This window comes from Microtus pennsylvanicus, chromosome 3 (assembly GCF_037038515.1).
Source record: "Microtus pennsylvanicus isolate mMicPen1 chromosome 3, mMicPen1.hap1, whole genome shotgun sequence".
NCBI lineage: Eukaryota > Metazoa > Chordata > Mammalia > Rodentia > Cricetidae > Microtus > Microtus pennsylvanicus.
The window spans coordinates 12034586-12051465 of NC_134581.1; the positions used below are offsets into that span (position 1 = coordinate 12034586).

The 16880-nt window shown below is 43.2% G+C and overlaps 1 protein-coding gene across 40 annotated transcripts in view; it reads left to right on the forward strand.

The window, feature by feature from the left end:
* Arpp21 (cAMP regulated phosphoprotein 21) overlaps positions 1-16880 on the forward strand; it is a 161502-nt gene that overhangs the window by 39779 nt on the left and 104843 nt on the right. For 30 of the 40 annotated variants that reach the window (XR_012909943.1, XR_012909942.1, XR_012909944.1 and 27 more), the window contains 7 exons: positions 6122-6302; positions 7973-8136; positions 8975-9016; positions 9713-9802; positions 14106-14250; positions 15595-15673; positions 16275-16334. Coding sequence is in view for 36 of the 40 variants with exons in the window: in XM_075964338.1 (XP_075820453.1) it covers positions 8011-8136; positions 8975-9016; positions 9713-9802; positions 14106-14250; positions 15595-15673; positions 16275-16334 (542 nt within the window). In the remaining 4 variants the exon portion in view is untranslated. Of the gene's footprint in view, positions 1-5421; positions 5766-5924; positions 6030-6121; positions 6303-7972; positions 8137-8974; positions 9017-9712; positions 9803-10357; positions 12213-14105; positions 14251-15594; positions 15674-16274; positions 16335-16880 lie in introns of those variants that run through there. The other 10 variants (XM_075964340.1, XM_075964347.1, XM_075964355.1 and 7 more) reach the window with 6 other exon arrangements.

Consider the following 16880-nt stretch of genomic DNA (forward strand, 5'->3'; position numbering starts at 1 on the left):
AAAAAGCTGTGTGTGCTTTAGGTTCATGCCTGTAATCCCAATGGGGCTGAGGTCAGAGAAAGGAATATTGCCACCTTCTGGCTGCTAGCCTAGCTCCAGGTTCGGTGAGAGAGCCTGTCTCAGGAGAATAAGGGTAGAGAGGGATAAAATGGAATACCAAATGTTCTGTTCTTCCACACATGTAAACATGTGATCCTCTCACATATGTGTGCATATCTTGTATACATGTACCACAGGTATACGCCACATACAGACTCACAGAAAGAAAGAGGAAGGAAGAAAGGAAGAAAGGAAGGGAGGGAGGGAGGGAGGAAGGAAGGAAGGAAGGAAGGAAGGAAGGAAGGAAGGAAGGAAGAAAAAAAAGAAAGCTGTGTAGGCTCTGGACACGGGAGGGGAAATTGGGCAGGTTTACAACACAGACATTAGGTCATTTCGATGCCTGGGGCATATGACTTCCAGGACTCTCAGAGAGAGACTGAGCAGAATGTTTGGCCCATCCATGCCTATGAACTTAGGAACAAAATAACAAGAAACTGTTATCATCAGGAGCTGAGGTGCAGTGTCCATGTGATGTTGAGTTGATCACTTATGAGGCAGAAGACAATGGCCCAGTGAAAGCATATGTGAGGCCCTCTGTTGCCATATCCCGTGAGTGAATTGTTTTGATTGGGTAAATATGGCTTATACTGCCATGGAAGCCAGCAGTATAGGAGCAAGAGTGATGAAAAGGATTGATGCTAACAGTGGGTGCTGTCTAAGCTCTTGGATTAGATGTCTGTTAGACGTGCTCTGCAGTGGCTCCGTTACTCTCTGTATAATGCGATGTTTTAATTAAAGTTTACACTTGCTTGGAAGTCAGTGGACCAGTGCATCTACGACTATGGCATTTCTTTCACTCTGCATAGAATGCTGTTAGATACACAGCATGGCCAGGCCAGGGGCATGGCTCAGCTCAGAAAGGTGCTTGCTGCCAAGTCTTACCGACCTCAGTTTGAATCGCAGAATAGATATGGCGGAAGGGAGCGCTCATTCCCTAAGGCTGTTCTCTGACCTCCACACAGGTGCCAAGGCATGTACTTTAACACATACATATGAACAAAGAAATGAACAAACAGAAAATGGAAGTAATGAGGATGGAAGTTGAGGCCACTTGAAAAATCTTTGAACTAGACAATAATCTGTCAGTCACACTGAACTCAGCCTTAGTACTGTCAGAATCTCAGTAGCAGGGCCATTGATTCCAGTTTTGTTTCAAAAGTTTCCATCTGATAGCCCCCTTCACCTGCAATTAAAACAAACACTATTAAATAAAATAAAATGTTGGGTCACAATATAACAAAACTGCCAATCAATTGCTTCACCCCACCCAGCTCTGTTTGCCATTCCTGACAGTTTGCACTCTTCAGATTTGGAGGAGAAGGAAATTGTAGGACTTTTTTTTTTTTTAACAGAAGTAGTGCTTGGTTCCCTGGCTGGGTAAGAGTGCACTCCAGTTTCTTACTATTGCTAAGATAAAACACTAGCCAATATCAAACTGGGAAGGAAAGTGTCTGTTTCAGCTTACAGGTAAGAGTCCATCATCAAGAGGAGGCGGGACAGATACTCAAGGCAGGAAGTGAATCAGAGCTTGGAGGACCACTGCTCACTGGCTTTTCTCAGTGGCTTGCTTAGTTGGCTTTCTGATGCAATTGAGGATCACTGTTGGAAGTGATCAGTCATTAATCAAGAAAATGTCCCCCACAGATTTGCCTATAGGTCAACCTGATGAAGACAATTCCACAACTGACATCCCCACCTCCCAGACGAGTCTAGTTTGCATCAAGTTGTCAGAAAAAAAAATAGCTTGCATAGCGCATGGACAAGATGGCTATGATAATGAGAATGATATAATTTCCACGTCCGAGTCAGAGAAGATTACATCCCAGAACAGTTTCGTACATGTTTGTCACTCAGGTGCCTGAGGAAACATTGAAAGGCAGGATGCCAGCTCTCCCTCTCGTGCTTGCATTTTCTGCCTTGGCTCTTCAGCATGTATAGCGATTTGTTTACTGTTTATCCATAGTGTATCCAAAAAGGAACACAATAAAGTTTCCAAAGGAAGCTGCTTTATTTGACCTGAATAACATCTCATTGAGGGTTATCTCTGGACATGATAGAAGCTTGATAAAGGCTTGTTTTATGGGAAGAAGTAGAGTCCCCATACTTGTCTCCCCCTACCCCCAGGTGATTTCGTTGACAAAACATCTCCCTCATTTTTTTTAAAAGTCATCCGTGTGCTCATGGGGCTTCATTTTAGTCTCCAAAGCTTTGGCATCGACTCCTTTGTCTGTTAGGTGAACATAGCCACATGTGGACATAGATCTACACTTATGATGTCATATGAAAAACTTAATAAAGCATAGAGTCATGTAGCAGGTGGTGGTGGTAGCTCATGCCTTTAATCCTAACACTTGGGGGACAGAGGCAGGCGGATCTCTGTGAGTTCAAGGCCAGTCTGGTCTATAGAGTGAGTTCCAGGACAGACTCCAAAGCTACACAGGGAAACTCTGTCTCAAAAATACAGCAACAACAAAAAACAATAACATGTAATAAAATAAATCCTTGCAAAAAGGATATTTGTAGAACATTTCCTAATGTAGAGATATTCTCCTAAATTTATTTTCCAAAATGTTTTGTCAATTTTCTCATTTGTATGCAAGCTTAATTTTCTTAAAATATTTGCTGTGTTTGGGCTCAGCAACAACAACAAAACAACCCTAAAACACAACAAAACAAACAAACAAACAAAAACCATTTGACTAAAGGGTAAATTTCCTAGTCTAGTGCCTCTCACATATCTATTAGAACTTAGATTTATCTGTGGGAAGTGAAATTTATGTGACAATTATTAAACTTATGGGACAGTTCCACCTTTTTTTCAACTTTGAGAAGATTCTAAAGATACATACATACATCATATATACATATATATATATATACTTTACAGTATCATTACTCTCATTTTTGAAGGCCTCTCATTCCAAATTTAACCTTCTTTAAACTTATTCTGAAATGCCAAAAATTCTTCAGAAGCTTTAACCAAGCGAGCATCTGGAGACTGCTTCGTATTTAGTTGGCCCGTGTTTGCACCCTCCAGAGGAAACCATCAAGTCACCGCTGTCACTTCAACACGCAAGCAGTTTTCATTTGCAGATCTGGGGCCTACTGAAAAACAGCCTGTGGGAGGCACCGCTTGTGTCACTTGACGGTGCTGTCTTGTCATAAAACACTTACACTAATTTAGCATCGGGTTAGTCATCTGTGTGTTAATTTTTTGCATATTGAAAGGGGTGACTAATGAAGGGAGCATCTCAACTTGTAGATAGAATTCGACTTCCCGTTTAGAAAGACCCTGAGAAGGCCTATCCACTTCTCCATGGCTCTGCCGGGATTAACAGGACGTGTACGATTTGTTGGTAGGGGTAAAATACATAATATACATATGCCTTGAGTTATATTATTCTCTTCACCTCTTTTCCCCCTTTTAATTCCATATGCTATCATTTTTTTTTATTCTAAAGGCAGTATAGGACCTAAGAAAGCAGCATTAAGACAATGTGAAATGATCCTCGTTTTATCTGATGTTTTCTGTATAGAATAGTTGAGAGCATTGTGTCAGTTTCCCATAGATTCATTATACTGATGAGTTCTGCTAAGAAATATTTCCAAACTCCTGATTAAAATAGTATTTCTGGGGCTCTGAGATGACTCAGCGGATAAAGGAGCTTGTGGCAATTCTAATGCCCTGAGCTCAGTGCCCAGCTCACACACAGTGGAAGGAGGGACTCAACGCCAACAAGCTGTCCTCTGACTGTCCCTCGAGTGCTATGGCACATGCTTGCTCATCTATGCACATTCACACGAAAGTTATTCAATGTAAAGTAACAATAATAATGGCAATAAAAGAACTCCAGTAACTTGCCTTTTGTGTATTATCTCTATATAATATATATACATATATATACACACACTGCATATATTATATAATATAGCCATTTCTGTCCTTTTATTATGTAAATTAAAATTTGATAGTAAAATTTATTAACAAAGTTTTTCCAAGAAAAATATATTTGTTAAATATAGTTTTGGCTCTCGATAAAAATGAGAGACCTTGGACCCGATCGGCATGAAATGGCAGCGCAGGGGTGGGGTTGGTTTGGCGAACAGAAAGCTGGCGTAGGGCTGGATTCCTGGCATTGCTTCCTCAGCAAAGAGAACAATTTTAATCAGCTACAAAAATATTTGCGATCCATATGCTCCTCTCTGCTCACTCCCATCTGCCCATATTCCCTTTTATCTTGGGAGATGATGGCTTCATGATTCAGCCGTGTAAGAATAATACCTCGCTGACTTTCGAGTTCAGTTCTATTTCAAAACACGTCCTGGAAATTACGCACACACAGAGACCCAGGCTGCTAGCTCTCGGGTAGTTACGTGAGTATGACTTTGTTCCGTCTTCTTGGGAAAGATTATATCTTACACCCTCCTACTGGAGCCAGGACGGCTATCTGAGGCTTGGCTTTGAAGTGCCATTGTCATTTGCCTGCTGCATTCAATGCCCCTGTACAACTGCGAGGGGCTGGGAAAGGAGCAAAGGCTGGGGATAATTCACAGTAACTTCATTCGCTTTGGGAAGAAGAAAGCAATACACACATAAAAAGCACTTGGTCACTTTATCTAACAGGAGTGTTTGCTCTAGATAATGGGCTTGCAAGCGAATTGACCATTTCTTAGTTTTTTATTAAATTACAATTGGGCATCTGTCGTAGTAGCTATGGTACAAGAGGTCAGAATAGAAAAATTTAAAAAAAATGAATCTCAATTAGTGATTTATTTTGTGGGAGATGTGTGTTTGCCTATGCCAATAGCTATATGGTTTCTAACAAAAGGTGTACATTTTTAAACCCAATTATCCATTGGTAGAAAAGATGAATAAATCAGAAATTATTGATGGGATGCTTGGTGGTATTTTCAACAGTTGTTTCCCGCTGCACAACAAATGGCTTTGTAACCCAATATGCTATTAACAGCACCATTGCCAAACCTGAAAGGAACCAGCCAGGCTCATCTAAGCTAGTGGGGAGGAGATGGCAAGGAGAAAGGGTTTCTAGCCTTTGGTGCAGTAGCTGGCTGCAGCTTGTGTTTTTACAGGCGATAGGACCCAAGGGGCGTGGCTGCTGCTGGAGTCAGCGGGTGTGCCCCCCCAACAGGAGGCTGAGAGTTTGGGTTGTGGTTTGCTTTTTGGCAAAGGCCATCAGGAGCCCCGATTCTCTGTTTGTATTCAAGCTGTCTGCACGGCTGCTCCTGTAGGAGTTGCGCGAAAAGAAAGTGTACGTTAGAGCGTGGATTTGTTCACCAGGGGCTTGGAGTGTGCCAATCCGCGGCTTGCTGCGACAGCGATTCTTTGCTGTCACAGGCAATGCTCAGCTGGCAGAGCGGTCCCGGTGGGGAGGGAAGGGAGGAAGTGGAGAGGTTGTTCACCACGAAGCCTGGATGTTAGGGATGCTTTGCAACTGTCAGCGCGATGGAAGGGGCTCTCTCAGCTGTGCCAGCGCAAAAGTTCTCGCTCTGAAACTTTAGAGCCAAGGCCTCGTTAAAACAAAGCCTGAACACACTGCGTGAAGTTACCTCTCGCAGAGGGACGCGCGGAATTAAAGCACGCCCCATCCACCTATAACTTAGAGGAAGGTTTCCATTTAGAAACAAAAAGGACAAACCTTTAGCATGTAGGTGACTTTGATTCTCATTCAGGCAAACACACAAACTTGTTTTTTTTTTAAATGCAAAGTGCGAGATTTCACTAAAAAAGGTTAAAATTGAAGTGAGTAATCTTCGGTGCATAATTCGGTTGTTAATTTTAGCTCCTTGCGTGGGTGCCGCTCTGACTTGAACAGCCGGCTGTAGCCTTCATTGGAGAAGAAGCCGGCAGCTTGGGCCAGGTGGAGCTGGAGCAAGCTGGGAGAGGGATTTGCTGGAAGCCGGTCATTAGTGTTAGAAACCCAGTCTTACTTATTGCGTGCCTCTCCCGCCCGCCTCCTACCCCGGCTGTTGCCACGATGACTGACTCTTGCTCCTTTTTCAGGTTGTCGGCCATGTGTCAGACTGTGTAAGGGAACTGCCCGGAGATGCACATTCTGGACTGCTGATGGGGACATGGGACGGCAGTTACCTCTGATCACTTGTGTGGATTCTCCCGGGGCAGAACGACAGAAGCCGGCCGGCCGTCATTCGTCCAGATCTCCCGCTGGAATTCCGTGTGAAAGGTAAAGCAGCGGTGGGCCTGCAGCTCCTGTTGCATAGAGCCGAGCCGTTCACCACATGCCACCTCAGAGTGGGGACCCGTTTTTCCGGGGAGCCCCTGGGCTTGGAGCTTTGAAAATCAGAGCGCTGTTTGCTCACTCTTTAATTTTTTTTTTTTGACTGAAGCACTCCGAAAATTGATTTGGGGCAACAGAAGTTCTTTGTCTTTTGTTCAGAGAAAGCGAGCTGTTCACCAGTGGGAAAATGAAACTTTTATTTTGTTAAGCACACATGCTGGGTGCGGCTGAGATGGAAGAAATTTGCCCAAAGGTGGCAGATCCTAAAACTTCTCCAAACTTAAAATCAGCAAGCTAACCAGCTCAAAACTCTGCCTCCTTTATAGAAACTTTTCCTTCTGCAATCCCACAATCCTCTGCCAAATAGGTCCATGTGCTTGAAATGTTTTGTTACATGCCATCTGCTCTGTCAGGGTGGGTTTTAGCAAATTAGCAATCGAATTTGCCATGGTCTTCATTTGTCTCCTGCTTCCAGCGGAAAATAAAGTTACTAAATGCTAATACAAGCACACTCACAGAGCTATGGGAGCATAAGCTGTTCTATGCCAGTTACGTCTGGACCCCACAGTTACCTCTGGACTGGTCTGGGGAAGTCTGTGAAACACAGGACTTTCTAAGCGGCAGCTGCCCAAATCCCACCCCTCTCCTCCCTTCTTCCCTTCCTTTTCTCCCTCTCACTTTTTCCTTTCTTTCCTTGTCCCTTTTTACTCCCCTTCATTTTTTCATACTTTAAGAAGTGAACAGGAAGTGAATAAGCAAATTTGTGAGCAGGTCAGAGGGAGAGACGTGCCAGAGATTTTTAGGGTAGGTGGGGGGAATACAATAATGGAATTTAAGTCTAAAAAGCCAATTCCTGTGTATAGAGCAGTGCTCTGTGAGGACGGAGTGGCAGGGGGATGACAGCCATAGTCCTTAGTCCCCCTGCCTTTGCAGGGGGCTCCTCCGGAGCTTGTAGCGAAAAAAACCTGGCAGGGTCCTAAGGAGAGGTGGTTGCTGCTGTTTTTGTTGGTTGTTAATTTGAAGTCTGAGTGAGCTGACCCTGGAAGGTTCATGGTCAAAAGCAGATCCCAGGTGTACAGGAAATCATAACCTTTCCATCTGAGTTTTGTCCCCTTATTTGTCCAGAAGACAGTGTTCCTGGTCGCTAGGGGGGTGTCTCCATGGTTGAAAACTTATAAATGACTTTCTGAATCATATCTGAGGTACCACCTTCCCCAGTAGGACCTCTTGACTCAGAAGTTAGCGGTCACTTGTTGAAGCACTGGGGGACTATCCCCATTTCCTTCTTTCCCTCTGGAGCAGAATGTGGGGACTAAGAGTTGGTGGGAGCCACGTGTCTCAGCTAAGATTAGTTGCTTCACTTTGACAGAAGGTGCCTGCATATGCACCGGTGTGTGCATGGAGGGGCTGAGGCTGAGCTGACGTAACTGCCTCCTGTGTGTGCATTTGCTGCTTGATGTTGCCTTGCTCCATCCTCCTGAGCTTGGCAAGTTGGCAGGGATGCTGGCCTGCACCTCTGCCTGTGAATTCGCAGGGGGACGCAAGAGAGCTCAAGAATAATTAGCAAGGCTCCTTTGCAAACTGATACTGTTTTCTGATACCATCTAACCTTTTAGGACCTAAAACTTCGTTGTTTTAATTTGCATCTGGGAGAATGTCTGAGCAAGGAGAACTGAACCCAACCATAGTGGAGGAAGGGCGGGCTGAGCCAGAGTCTGCCCCGGAAAATGGCATCCTCAAATCGGAAAGTCTGGATGAGGAAGAGAAGCTGGAACTTCAGGTGAGCCAGGGGGGCTTGTCCTCAGCTTTTCACCTCTAGGAAGCATCTAAAACTGCTTTAGGAATTTAGTAGACCAGGATTCAGGAGATCAATGGGCAAATCCTCATCCAATTGTGTTTGCTTGTTTGTTTTGTTGTTTTTAAATGAAGCCACAAGATGCCTTTAGAAATGAAAACTAAAATTCAAAGGAGCATATTTAATTACTGAATCTGCATACAGGAGCCCACTACTACCCCTCACTAGACCACCTCAAGCTCTGTGTGTAATGCTTTTTAGCATCTTGACCCAGATTCCCTGCCTCATGGAAAGACAGAGACATAGCTCATAGCTGAGAAATGTCAAAGTCATGTATTCTATTCACCACAGACATGTTTAGTTTTGAATCTTATCAGACCAGTCTAACCTCGAGAGTCCCCAGCTGAAGAGTCAGGACATTAAAGGGATTGGGGGGAGGAGTGGGTGCTTTCAGCAGCTGGAAGAAGCAGGGGAGAAGCAGGATTAAACAGGAAGTGAATTACAAAAAGAAAACGCTGGTTCGGGGAAGGTCAACTGAGTTTGTAAATGGTACAGGTTTTCTTTTAACTGATTTACCAATGTGTTAGCATTTTCCATGAGCCAATCTTCTCAAAGGTCAATGATCACATAAAGATCCATCAGCCAGACTGTCTTCTCTTCTCTCCAGTGTTGGCTCTGAGGAAAAAGAACTATAAATGACAATGTCAAAATTTGGGACTTTGGCCAGGAGGGTGTCCTTCCTGGTGATGGCCAGAATACCTTTGCTTTTATTGAAGAGAGCTCCATTATTGACTATTTGCTTTCTTCTGTTTCTACCACGCAGCGGCGACTGGCGGCTCAGAACCAAGAGAGAAGAAAATCCAAGGTAGGGATCTTCAGCTTCCCAAGAGAGTCACTACCAGTTCCAGTAAATCACACATTTCCCATCAAAGCTGCAGGTGTGCCCCACGGCCAGGCTGTGGTGGGTCCTGGCTGTTGTTTACAACGTGGTTGTGACCCTCGACCTTTTTTCTGATAGAGGTGCTTCTTGTTTACGACCTGAACACCCATAGCATTCTAATTTCTAATTTCTCTGTTTTTCGTTTGTTTTTGTTTTGTATTTTTAACACCGAAGGCTGCAGTGCTGCTTTACACAGGAGTTTTTGTTTGTTTGTTTGAAGGTAAATTTAGAGTGGACATTTCAATCTTCTAAGTGATTTCTACCTAGAAGTAACTGGAGAGTGTCTCAGTGCTTGGAGCGAGCGCCTCCTTAGTGGAACCTTCTAATTTAGTTTCAATGGAAATTCATTGTGGAGTGTTTCTTCTGATATTTTCACAAAATGATAGCCATTCACCCATCACACACATGGGTCAAGAGAGTGAAAAATTGTTGCATAAGTTTGTCTTCCACCTTTGGCAAGGGCTTTCGGATTCTCTCTTCGCCCTTTGCACACAGAATCATGCAGCACTTTAGATCCTGCTCTGAGGAACCTGATTTGGAAATATTTGTTCCATTGTGGTGCCTGTCCTTTGACAGTCTGAGAATATTTTCTGTTTTTTACCTGCCTTCCTCAATCCCCAGTCAGGAGCAGGCAAAGGGAAGCTCACCAGAAGCCTGGCTGTCTGCGAAGAGTCTTCTGCTAGACCTGGAGGGGACAGTCATCAAGATCAGGTATAAAGTCTGCTTTGAGAAGGACTTGCATGACTAGATCTCTGTTTGAATGGCCAATTGCTAATTTGACACTAAACCATGTTTTAGGGAAGAGAATAGGAATTGGAGAGGCGTTTCCTTGCTTCATCCCATTTTTGAGACAGGCTGCATAGTTAGAAGTTTGGAGCTGGGTCCATAACCTAGCAAGTAAACTGCTTGTCCCACAAGGCTGTGAGCCTAAGTTCAACACCCAAAACGCACTTAAAAAGCTGGCCGTGGTTTGTTCTCTCAGCACAGTGGAAGTTGAGTCAGGCAGATTGGCTCCTGGGGTTCAAGGGCCAGCCAGCCTAGGGTCTAGTCAGTGAACCCCAGGTCTCAAACAAAGAAAAAGAAAGTGGTAGATGGCACCAGAGGAAACGAGGTCGTCCTCCAAATCCACGTGTACACGTACCCATACACCCTGTGTGCCTCCCACGAATATGCAAATATTCCCCCACCCACATTCACACCCATCCGCCCCCATACACAACTAGTTTAAATGTGTAACAGAGGATATTGCATTTGTTTTTTTTCCAGACTCTCTGAAAACTGCAAATGGAAAGAAACTCAAAAGAATTTAGATTAAAACTTAACTTTAAAACAAAAAGATATAAGTGGGCACAATAGTACTGGAAGTCCACCAAGGCTCTCTCTTGATAAGGCTGAACCAAATACACCCCAAGTACCCTGTCTTTAGGGAGACAACTTACCTCTCAGCTGCCCAAATGCACCTGCCTATAAAAACAAACAAACAAAAAATCCCACACAACTGTTGGCTCCTATGAGACTTAAGAAACAGTGGCTAAGGTGCCCTGAGTTTTGGAGAAATACCCTTATGGCCTCTTGAGAGAGATTTTTAAATTTTATTTTTGGGTGAATACTGCAAAATGTTCCAGAAAAGCGTCTGAGCTGGTGGCGAATTTGATACTAATTAGCTGCTGTGTCATCCTTGCCTTTGCTCCTTTCTGCAAGATGAATTGGCGCCCAAAACGTAAAAGTCCAGGAAAACTCTTCGTGAGCAAATGGAGCCCTTCATAGCTTTTTTTTTTTTTTTTGCCTTTTAGCCATTATATTTACTTCTGAAAAACACGGTCTTGATGCAGATTATTTTTCTTATTTTATCAGAGGCAAAGGCAGTTAAGACAAAAGTCAGATGATCTGCCTAAGAGCCCAAGGGAGGAAAAATTGATTACAAAATCATTCGCTTTTGTTTGGCTTCTCTTTCATCCCCTCCTCCCTTCTCACTTTAATTGAAATCCTCTGCATTCTCTTTACTGACACAGAGAACATGGAGAGCACCTTCTTTTAAAGAACCAAAAAACAAATTCCTTATAGATTTTGTCCTAAGAGTGTTTTCTTTTCTAGTCTCATTTTCTTAACATGCCACTCATGTGGAGAGGCACAAGCAAGCTGTCATTCAGTAGCCATTATTGTGTTTCGTATACAGCCTTTTTTTTCTTTTAAACTTGGGCTCTGAGAAACATGTGGCTTTTCTTCAGCATTTTCTGTGTGCTTCTATTATTAATGGCGATGGAAAAGGTGGAATGATATGAATATCATGCCTTGTACTATCAATGTGGATTGATGGTTTCTAATGTACGGCAGATGGTTTGCGTGAAACCCTGTAGACTCTGGGAGAAGTAACGGCCCAGTTGTCCCTCACTCCTAATGCCAGGCAAAGGAGGCCAGCCTCTGTAGACGTCATCTATTCTTTGTCTCCTTTAACAAGGAACAGGAGGAGTTTTGGTAGGGGTCACCTGTATCATAGCACCCATTCCAGAGGCAGATCTAGGTACTTCCACACAGTGGGTGCAAACGGTGCTTTGTTCCTGCTGGTTCTGAACCCAGAAAACAGGACTAGTATAGGAGGAGAGAGCTAGGGTCCTCGAGCTTTCTGTTGGCTAGCCAAAGAATGGCGGAGATATGGGGTTGGTAGAAAACCAACAGACACATATATAAGCAAGTGGTCCCTTCTTGGAGTTTATATATATTGCCTTCAGTAGATACCACTGGACACTTAGAAAATGTGCGGACTGACTCCCACAGAAGTATACAGTACATGGAATGTATCGCTTCCCCCATGTTTGTATATTCACAGTATTTGGAAAACTGCCTTCATTTTCTCGTGTGGGGAAAACTCTCGTTCCCTGTATTACTTGATCTCAGCCCCACACCTGATGGATGGTTCAGTCTGTCTTTGAGTTAAAGGAAGCGTGCTTTTCCAATGTTATATTATTTACTGACCAGTGTGTTTCTGCAACTTGAATCATTCTTTTACTGTTGTTGGGTATAAACTTATCCTGTACCAATGTATTTATTAACACTTGTATTTTAATATTGAGCATATCAATAAAAATATTAAAAAATAACAGATTGTTTTTTACCAACTCTACAGCACTTTTTGTGTGTTCTTTCTACACCATACTGTATATTTATGTGTAGAAAATATATTTTTTTAATCCTGAGTGTAGCAATTGTCAACACAAAGCACCAATTTGTGCCCTTTTTCTACAGTGGATGTCTTTGGCCTCTGTTTTTATGTGTGGAATATATTGCCAACATGGTGAGTTTTAGCTTCCAACTTAGAGATGAATGGATGATTCCAAGAGTTCTGAAGAAGGAGTTTCTCCTGACTCACGTGTTCACAGCTTGTCCCCGAGTCTACTGATGGGATGACTCTTCCCGTCCCCTCCTAAGACACATCTCAGCAGGCAATGTTTCAGGGATTTCCTGAAAGTAAAAGTAAAATCAAGACCCTAGGTCCTACTTGAACCCTCCTGGATTGCCACAGTTCTGTCCCTCATCATGCAGAGAATGACTAAGGTAGAACCTCACTCTGATTTGCATATCCTGCATATATCCACCCACAGAATAAACTCCTGGGACTCAGAAGTCCCAGTTTAGTTAAAAATGCATGGCGGTGGCGTGTTTTATCTCACCTTCTGTATTGTGGGGGTTAGAGATCTTTTTGTTTCTATTTTTTCCTCTTGCCACCATGGTGACTTCCCTCAAGCTATCATTTCCAGTGGGGTTCCTCACAAAGCATACAGCTCGCTGTGAGGAGTGCTACCTTGTGTTTATTCAATTAGCCAGAATTGACCAGTGCCACTCGTGCCACTCTGAATCCCAAGCTGGGCACAGTTAAAGGCCAGTGTCACAGGTGTTGAAGGCCAGTGTTGCAGGAAGCGTTCTGTGAGAAACATTCTTCCTCACTGGGAACATTGCTCACCCCTGCCCACATAATGAAGCAGTGCCCCTGGGCAGATTTTTCACATATACATAGCCTGGCCTCATCCTCCCCAGTTCATCATAACTCCTGTTGCATATGCTTTCCAGGAACTCAAAGCCCAACAAAACATCATTTGGAGCATTCTGCTTCAAAGAAGCAAATGTGCTTTCAAAGTAATGGCTACTTCGTGTCAATCAATACAAACGGAACTGTTCCCAGAAAATAAATAAATAAATAAATAATAAAGTAAGTGACTACAATAGTAGATGCAGCTCAACACTGCATCCGTACCTAGCAGCTGATTATGAGGATTTGTCTGAGAAAGAATTAACAGTAACTAAGCTGACCCAAACGTAGATTTATAGAGAACTTATGAAAACAAAGCAGGACTCACTCCATTTTCTAAAAGGCAATGCTTTCCGTGACTCTGAATTATAACAAAGTATGAATGACATTAGTAAGCAATCCCCATGACGTCAGACCTAGGATGCTCACAGCATCAGAGTTGGGTTTTCCATAGCACGTGCATCCTTCTTGACCTGGCTCCACGACAGGCTTTCTCCTGTAAGCTGGCTGTTGAGTGCATTCTTTCCCTTGGTTCTAACTGTGATTATGACTACTGGAACCTGTCTGTCTCTGTGCACATTTCTCCTTATAAGGAACTCTAGAAGGGAATTGGAGAAGCCTTTTTTAGACATGACAGTGGATTCAATATGAGCAGATAAAGGAATATTTCCCCCTACACGTTTAAAATTAAACTTGTAGAGAAAATAAGAGTTGTGTTCTACAGGAGTTTAGTTTGATTAAAGTTAATATTCATGAGGCAAAGTTTAGCACTAGATGTGTCTTCTGACCTCCCACTGACTCCTGGATTTTAGTTCACCTTAAAGAGCAAGTGTTCTTTGACTCTGACAGGCTCAATTGTTGTTAACCATTTAAGAAACAGGAATCCATACCTGGCTCTCATTTTTCAATGCCTACTAACCTCTGTGCAAAATGGAATCCAAGCAGAGGCAGTTACGTCTGGCCCTAAATTATTATATTTTTCCCCCACAGGAATTCATTCATTTACAGCTTTCCAGTTTCCCCAGCCTGCAAGAGGAGGATAAATCTAGGAAGGATGATTCTGAGAAAGAAAAAGAAAAGGATAAAAACAGAGATAAACCCTCTGAGAAATCCAAGATCAGAATGTTATCAAAAGGTGAACTTGAACATCATTTCCTTACCTTGCTTAATTGGGGCACAAATACAGCTGGAAGACATTGCAAACTGAACACATCTTTACAGCCCCGGGCATTCTGCACCTATTTTCCCAAATGGTCCTGTATGTGTAAAAGAAAAGAAAAGAAAAGAAAAGAAAAGGGGAAAAAAGAACCTCATTGTTTTTTGGGTTTTTTGTTCCTGCTTCCTTATTTGTGTAGCTAGAGAGGTTATTTTTAGCATCACTTCTTTCTTTGAATTCACTTTTGAATCTCCTGTTCTCCGTGACAAGCGGAGGGAAAAGGGGAAAGCAAATCTGCTCCTGCATTCAGGTTCATTGACAACTGACTTGGATTAGCTAACAATGGTGAGGCACAGTTTTACATCTCGACTCTCAGTCTTATCTCAGAAGACAGACAGCAAGGACCTCGACACCTTCCCACAGTAAGCCACACAGGGGTGTGTAGTCAGCACACTCCCTGGCACAGAGGACTTTGCTCTCTGTGTCTGTACACTGTTTCTGTTGTTTCATTTGCAAACAAAACTCACATCTCTATTTGGAAAAAAGCACCATTCCTTCGAAAGTCTCAGGCCTGCAATAGAGGACTTCAGAGTGCTGGCGTCCTTCTAATTGCACAAAGTAGACATAAGTCAAACTGTAATGAAGAGAGTCGGGCTGGAGACAGTGCAGGGAATCCCACCAGCCTAGGAATGGCAGCTACTCCTAATGTCATGCGCTGCAAACATATCCCTGCTTGAAATCGTTAGCTTGGTGTCTGGATGCAAACCTCAAGCTTACTGGGTATAAGAAGAAAGGGATTAAACTTTCTAAAATGGTTGTACAAACCTGAATTTATCCATCACCTGGAGACCAGAAAGACTTGAAAATATTTATCTCCTGCCTCATTTTGTACTGATTAATATTTAGATAGTTTATAATAGAAGCTTTATTTTTTTTAACTGCTCCATTTTAACAGAAAAGGTTGCCAGGGGATCACAAGCTCTTGAGGTCTCTGTGGGTTGGATGTACCTGTCATGTGGGGGCAGTGCCCCGCTGATTTTCAGCATAGTGAGAACACGTGGTATTTGACACTCCACCACCACCAGTGTGCACACTTCCCCTCCTCTGACACCAGGGTCTTCCCACAGTCAAGAGCATCCCAACCCTCAAATCTCACTTTCATTCTGAACTTACCCTGCCAGGCAGCAAGCATTTTCACACCGGGAGCTTCCTTTAGACTGTACCTGAGTAGGAGGGAAATCAGAAAGGTGGCAGACCCTTTCCCACCCCTGTGTCCCCGCCATCAACCCCGACAGCTCAAAGTCATCCTGCTCTTTGTTTCAGACTGCAGCCAAGAGTATACGGACTCTACAGGCATTGACTTGCACGAGTTTCTCATCAACACTCTGAAGAACAATTCCAGGTAAATGGTGGCACAGGCCCCTTATCTGGGGGCAGGGGGTTCAGACAGAATATTGCAAGGTGATTGATCAAAACACCTCTAAGAAATCAAGCATAATGCACAAATGGCCTCCTCTGGTAGCTCCCCTGAGCTTTCTCTCCCAGTGGATGGCTGACTGTAATATTTACATAACTACCCATTGCATAAGCTAGAGTGTGCAGCTCTACTTCCCCAGCCCCAAGGAAAGGAAAAAGAAGAGAAAGAAAATGATCAATATTGCATCAATCAATTATACCTCAGTGCAGGTACATATTCCTGAACAATCAATACTCCAGCTTTGCTTCATCCCAGTTTCTTTTGACTTGAAGTTTTTAGCAGTTGTATGTTTATTATTCAAAAATTTACATCATAATTAGCATTAAAATGATACCAATACGTAGAAAGAGAGATGAGAGAAAAATCCTAAATTCAAAATCATGGCGTGCAAGCCAAGGAGTTCACAGCATCTGAAGCTGAATCAGACACAGGTCTTCTCTTCTTCCCCTTGCATTTGATAAACTGTATTTGCCCTTTGGAGACTGAAAAGTACATGAGACCTTTCCTTTGAACATTTATTTTTCAGGGACAGGATGATACTCTTGAAAATGGAGCAGGAAATGATTGATTTCATTGGTGACAGCAAGTATGTTCAATGACGATGCTAGCTAATTTGATGACATGTCTTAGTTCAGTATCTGAGTTAATGAATCATGCCGGAGAGAGTTGTGGGTAGATAAAACATCAGTTCACGAGAGTCTTGGTGTGCAAAATGGAGAGGGCACTGCATTTTGGAGTGGTCATTGCTCGGATCATGCGTGTCCCTGCCTGTTAACTTTGTGACAAAATGGCTATAAACAGAGGGACACTGATTAGCATGGAGGAGTTGTAATGAGAAGCGACCCTTTTCATTTTTATTATAGTTTTTTAATGGGCTCCAGCTGTCTGCAGTCAGTTATGCCTGGAAATAATTGTGCTGTGTTTGGTGTAAACTGGGTAATGAGACATCTCCAGATAGACATCTGCAATCTCCGTTATGTCATGTAGCTTGTCCTCTGCCTGCCTCTGTTGATAAGGTATCATGAACTAAACCAGACCACTTTGCAACAGACAAGACGAATGTGTGGCTGCAAAACAGCGAAGCCTAGCGCAGCCTGATCAATAAATCTGTGATAGTAGAAATTTGTCTGTG